We start from the raw sequence: 6,806 nt of genomic DNA, 5'->3' as shown, positions 1-6,806 counted from the left end.
CACAGCAGCTGCTCCTTTTTCGTTCCATCCGTCCGCCTGCTCTGCTCCCAAACCCAAACCCACTGCATGCCGCCCGCGACCGCGAGTGGAGTCAGGTGGCCTGCTTCCTCTCACAGTCTCACCGCTGTGCTGCCAACCCATCCATCCAGACCGAGATACCCAAACCTATATCAGCTTAGCTACCGGCCCAAAAAGCTGCCCGAACGAATTCCGCTTTGATCAGTCAACTACTATAACGAAAGGATCGTCGTCAATGAACAAGGAAAACGAACCAGCAACCGCAGGGACAAGGTCCGATCGCCACCCATCACCTCACCTAAAAATTAAAGCAACTACTAGGAGCCCTGCAGCATGCGCGCGCGAGATGGGTAGGATGATGGCGAAGCTGGTAAACTCGAACTGCCCCCAACCACTCGAGACTTGGCAAAACTAAGGCGGATACTTATATTAATTAATTTCACACAGCCAAAAAGGAGGAGGAAAAAATCAATAGAAAAACGAAGTGAGATGTGTATTAGTACGTATGTGCTAACTAATAAAGCGCCCTGGGCCTGCCTGATCAAGCGTCCTCCTACTCCTAACCATAACCAATATAATTGACCTTCCTCTATCCAGTAGCCACCCGCTCTGTCTCTGCACAAGTCAGCAGTGGTCTCCCGGTCCAAGATCCAGAGAGTGAACCAGCAACGGCTGTGCGTGCTGTCACCTAACGTTAAGAGAGAAACTAGCATCCACAAGGGACGCGTTTGCCTGCACAAGCAAAAAGCTCTCCCTCGAAATTTCACTTGGAACCTTCCTAGTTCCCTTCCCCACCCCCCCCCCCCCCCCACCCCCCCCACACCCACATCATCTCTCTACCATTGGAGTACACTTCCTTCTCTATGTCTTGAGAGCCTAGCCTAGCCTATTAATGGACCCATAACGCCCACTTTACTCAGCTTCCCAAACACTGCCTCTGCTCTCCCTCTTCTTCCTCATTCCCTCTCCACCACCACCACATTCCAATTCCATTCCGGCCACCAGAGAAGAGAAACCCAACAAAGAGCCACCACCACCCTTCATCACTTCTCCTCCACCAAGGCACCAACCAGTCCGGGAGCCATGAGCAAGGACTGCGGCAACCACGGCGACGACGACCTCCGCCGCTCGTGCCGGCGCCTGCTCGGCCTCCTCCTGGGCCTGGCCCTCATCGTCGCCATCATCGCGCTCATCGTCTACCTCGTCCTCCGCCCCACGCACCCGCGCTTCTTCCTGCAGGACGCCTCGCTCCGCCAGCTCGACCTCGCCAACGGCTCCTCCAACCTCCTCTCCACCACGCTCCAGGTCACCGTCGCCTCCCGCAACCCCAACGACCGCGTCGGCGTCTACTACGACCGCCTCGACGTCTACGCCTCCTACAAGTACCAGCAGATCACCGTCGCCGCCTCGCTCCCGCCGGTCTACCAGGGCCACGGCGACGTCGACGTCTGGTCGCCCGTCCTCGCCGGCCCCAACGTCCCCTTCGCCCCCTACCTCGCCGACGCGCTCCAGCAGGACTGCCAGGCCGGCTACCTCATCCTCCAGGTCAAGATCGACGGCCGCGTCAGGTGGAAGGTCGGCAGCTGGATCTCCGGCCACTACCACCTCTTCGTCACCTGCCCGGCCTTCCTCGTCACCAACGGCGGCAACGGCGCGCCGGGGGCCAGCGGATTCAAGTTCCAGACCACCACCTCCTGCCGCGTCGAGGTCTAGCTAGCTACCGAGGCTTTGGTGCTGCCGCCGGCGACGGCGAGGTAGGTGCCCGTACGTCGTCTTGTGTCTGTCTGCCTGTCCAGGGTTATAGCAGAAGGGGAAAAAACAGAGGCCACAGAAGCAGAGAGATCTTGATGCTCAGGGTCATGGCGATAGGCGAGGCGGAAATAATCGATCAATTCATCAATACCAGTGAACTGAATCAATCAGTGATTCTGCTGCTGCGTATAAAAATGTAAAGGATGATGTTTCTTTTTTTCTTTCTTTCGTAGGGTTGATTAATAATAATATAATAGTAGTACGATCGATCGATGGTCATATATATACTATTTATATATGCTGCCTTTTTTTCATCTCGTTAGCTGGTTGGAATTACTGTTGTTCAAGGAAGCTTAATTGTCAATAAACCTTTTTTGATGCGAAATTAAAGGGGTAGCCGTTTTCATGAGATTGATTGATTACTTATTTGCATTCCCTTCCCCTTTTTTCTGGGAATTTCATTGTTTCTTCTTTTTCCTGGAAATAAAAAATTGTTCTTGCTTTGCGTTTTTCTTGGCCCTGAGCGGCCAAACCATGTTCGTTGCATGTTGGTGATGATACCAGCAGCAGCAGTTCGAGTGCGTGATCTGGGCTTTGGAGTTTTGCTGGGGGCAAGGAGTTTGGTGGCAACCACCAGATCCGAGGCAAGCCGTAGCTCCGAGTTGAAAGCCGAGATTTGGTGTGGGGAAACCCCCAAGTACACATGGGGACTGCTGATCTTCCATTTCTTCTCCTGCTGATCCAAGGCGTCGTCAAACCGGTGGTTGATCACTCGCTCTCACTCAAGTCTCCAACTAGCACACATTGGATGGGGCCTGATCTCACTTCACCGGTAAGAAACCTTGCGAGAAGAAGACACATGCACAACAAAGCAGTGTTCAGTCTGTGTGCCAATTGCCGATGCAAGCGCTGGCTCTCGCATGTGGAAGCATCTATTCTGGCAACGGAAATTACCAGTAGTATAATTTGGAACTTTGACTTTGGAATCTGTTCCTGCCCGTAGTTTAATCAGTAGCAGCAATGCTAGACTAGACAAGTAAGAACATGGCAGAAACTTTGGGTTTACACAGAATTAGTATTACTACTCGAAAAGTTTTTTTCCCCTTCCCCCTTTAGTACCTGTCTAGCATCCTTTGTGCCTTTTTTTTAAAAAAAAAATCGTTTTCTCTCAGCTTTGCACCAAAAGCTTCTTTTTTGTGGGAAGAAAAGGGAATAATGATGAAAGAATTAATGAAACAATTGATAGGTGTCGATGGGTTATGGATGGGATGCAGAAACTGGCCCCAGTTGCTGCAGCGGCCAAACGATCCAATAATGTCTCTGAAAACCATGCTCCTTTTGTCAGGCAACGGACCATTCTGGCAATCTGAACATGCGGCCGCGATATCCGTTAAAAACATGGGGAGCAGAAATACAGTACAATTGGTGGCGGATGATGCATCATCAGAAATTCGAATCCATCCGCGTGCATACGCGTTGGCGCGTCGCTTTCCCCTCACCCTCAGCATTGGTGGCTAAGCAACACACCACCTTTTTGAGCGGCCGGTCGCTTGTCTCGCCTCTCCTCCTCTACTTGTTGCGCCATGGCCGATGATGGGATGGGATGGCTGGGTGCCTTGGCGTCTACGCGCTCCCCCATCCCCCGTTCGTCCATCCATCCGGATGCAGATGGAATGGGATGGCGTTTGGCGCTGCCACCGATCGATTTAATTTGTCTTGTCCCATCCTAGGCATTAGGCAAGGCTCCTAGTAGTATTAGATGATCGTGGCAGTTGGCTTCGTCTATTTATCATCACAGGATAAGTCGACCAAATCAACCACCTGCAGGGCCAAATGAACCGCTCCGATCTTCTGGAAGGAAGACGTCTCGCTCTTGGGTTGGGGGTAAATCAGTCTCCACAGTCTCCAGAGCTGTACTTGCTGCTGCTTCATTTTGCTTGGAGCTCAGAAAGTAAGAAGAGAGTGCGTTCCGTTGCCTGGGGATATATTCGACCACTACTGACAACATTAGATGGTCGGGTGAGTGAGTCATCGCGATTGTTCGTCCCTTTTGTTCTAGGCTATGGCAGACCTGACCCCCCCGGCGAATAAAGTCGCTGAAATAATAATGTGCAAATGAGCGGCGCACGATCGGAAAAGCAAAGAGGCGAGGACAGGAGAGATCGAAAAGGAGGGACTTTGGGCGCGGCCGAAGTTTAAAGATGATGATGATGATGGACTCGCTCAGCGTCCACGGATGGATCCCTGCCTGCTACTAGTGCTACATACAAGCAGCATCAGTACTCCAGTGAGCCCACCCAAACTCAAGGACACGACGATCGATCGTGCGCTGCAGTAGAGCCCTGTTCGTCGACTCACCTCTTTGCATGATTTTTTTTTCGACGAACACCTCTTTGCACGATGACGATGGTGATTTATTTAATTTGGCCTCCGCCATGGCCAACGATAGTGAAATGACGCCAGTCGTCAGGTGAAAGTGAGCTCAGTACCACCAGTGACCTCCGACGACCCGCGCTGAACATCCATCCCAGTCACACTCGTTGCTTGAGATGAGGAAGAAGCAGGGTAGCCTTTTTCTCTCGCCATTTCATGTATCTATATATTTTTCACTGCAGCCAAAAGAAAATACAGTAGTTGGGGGAATAGGTAAAGATGCAGGCAGGAAAGCAGATGGAGGAGGGCCCGTTGTTCTCAAACTGGATGCGACGGAGTACTGTCCTTGGAAAGCTCCGTTTCTTCTTCTTCTTCTTCTTCCATTATTTCTGTTCGTGCAGCGCCGGCGATGCTCCATTCCATCCAACGATCGGAATCGGAATAAAATGGTCCTCCTCCTCCTTTTTTTTTGAAATCATAAAAGGGTCCTCCTGACAAGCAACCACCACGCCTAATTTCGAGTTCCCTTTCCTTTTCGAAATTTGCGAGCGTAATTTCGAGCGTATGCCATCAGTTTTTTTAGAGAGGAATTACATCATCATTTAATAAGTTACTAGACAAGCGATTTATAATAGCATCAATGCACACCTGCTCTTTTTTTTAAAAAAAAATCAGGCAGTTAGACACTTACTCCCTCCGTCCCTAAATAACTGTCGCTTCCGCTTCAAGAGAAATAATTTTGATTAATTTTATATAAAAAAATATTTATATTTATGATACATAATTAATATCATTAGATAGATATTTTAATCTAGTTTTTTAACACATTTATTTGGAGATACAATTTGTCGGGACCCGGGCGTTGAATACCCGAATACCAGTTGTGCTCACTGTACTTGTCCCATGATCAGTACGCAAGTACGCACAACAGCACAACAGCATGATATTACAACCATACATAACTTTATTACATCAGGATACAAGCCAGAGTACGAGTACAAATATATTACAGTACTTTTATTGCAGCGGAAACTGAAACACACTCGTGGGTCTTTTATTTAGGTAGAAGACTAGCAGACCCAACTACCCGCAGGCAACTGACTGGACATACGCTCAGAAGGAACCGACGTCGGGGTCTCCAAAACCGGACGCAAGAAACTGGATCTCAGGGGGCATTTCATCCTCAAACTCTGTATTAAAATTTTAGCAACAAGAGTGAGTACAAAGTTTGTACTCGCAAGACTACGGGTGTATAGCAAAATCCTATGATACATGCATGGTTAATCAAGAAAGGCTGACAGGTTCACTAGCACTAGGCTGCATTTTATTTGGGTGTATCACCATACGCAAAATTTTGAAAATATTTTGATTTAAATAAAATAGACCGACTTTACCAAACATGACTCCCCTTTTTCCCATTCCGATACTCTGGTCAACTAACTTGGTCCAAAATTTCTGAACCAGTCCAAGTGTTAACAAACAATTCCCATACCAACTTTCAAATCAAAAGTTCTAAAACCGGCGACTAGCTCAAGCGCTCATGACCGTGAGCACGGCAGAGGTTGTACACTTTACCCATACGTCATGTTTCACTTTGATGCCAGCGCATGATCAGCGCGCATATACACAATTCCTTAGATGTGTCGGCAAGCTAACATGACAAAGCCGTTACATCAACCGGACCTAAAATATGCTACACGACAGACTGTAGGAGTTTCTCGGCTCCGTACATCTGACCGGATTAGCTACCCCGACGCGACGAACTCCTCGAGCACTCGGGCGGTAGCATCCTCTCGGGGCCAACTGACTTAATAAGCTAAGGTCAGTGCCCATTTAACCATATGGTTGCACTGTAGTACTTGACTAGAATAGTGCCAATTACCGGTCCTTAATTTGACACGGGTGAGTAAAACCTTAAATGCGCCGGAAACGCATATGAGACCAACACATAACCATCATCCATTTTTTTCCTCTCATCCATATTCTTTTACTCATCCTCATACCAACACGACCACTAGACCATATATTCACCCGCGTCTACCATATATTTTATCCTTTGCAAGAACTATAACTTTCTTTTTAAATTACCAACCCAAGTGATGCTACAAGAGCGACAACACAGACATAAATATATAGCAAACTAAGCTTATGACTCTAAGCAATGCATATAACCCATAAACTTAGGACAATAAGGAATAAAAGGGTACAAATTAACAAGAATGGTAAATGCATTTAAAGTAGGACGTGTCTACCCGACATAAAATGACATTTGGACCCATAAAATCATCATCGCATGCATATAATTGTAGGCTTGGGAATTTAAATAGGAGCAAGTATGATCAAGGGGGTGCTTGCCTTGCTACTGCTCGGTCTCACACTCGTGCGCTGGTTCTACGCCTGGTTCGGACTCTGGCTCAGCTACGGCAGACTCGTCGGCTACTCGAAACGAACGATGAAAGGCACATGCAAGAAACCAGCAGGAACCATGAGTAAGAACCAAAACAAGGCCATTAAATGATAGAGCATGATTTTAGAAAATTTTAGGAAAAAAGAATCACTCAATTTGGAGTTAAAATGAGATAGTTATGCATGTTTGAAAATTAAATTCAGGATTAAAAGGTGAAAAACAACTATGCTGAAGAACCCTAGGTTTTTCCTGATTT

General features: G+C 48.0%; 1 protein-coding gene across 1 annotated transcript; it reads left to right on the top strand.

The window, feature by feature from the left end:
• Positions 1-839: 839 nt before the first annotated feature.
• On the top strand, positions 840-2,179 carry LOC120663635 (NDR1/HIN1-like protein 1). The gene has a single exon (XM_039942517.1). The coding sequence runs from the start codon at positions 1,102-1,104 to the stop codon at positions 1,729-1,731; it is 630 nt and encodes a 209-aa protein (XP_039798451.1). The 5' UTR covers positions 840-1,101; the 3' UTR covers positions 1,732-2,179.
• Positions 2,180-6,806: the final 4,627 nt, after the last annotated feature.

The sequence above is a fragment of the Panicum virgatum genome, chromosome 3N (genome assembly GCF_016808335.1).
Source record: "Panicum virgatum strain AP13 chromosome 3N, P.virgatum_v5, whole genome shotgun sequence".
NCBI classification, from domain to species: domain Eukaryota; kingdom Viridiplantae; phylum Streptophyta; class Magnoliopsida; order Poales; family Poaceae; genus Panicum; species Panicum virgatum.
This window is presented reverse-complemented; position numbering and strand designations above follow the sequence as displayed.

Coding starts and splice junctions, on each gene's coding strand:
- LOC120663635 (XM_039942517.1), top strand. CDS start 1,102: ATGAGCAAGGACTGCGGCAACCACGGCGACGACGACCTCCGCCGCTCG.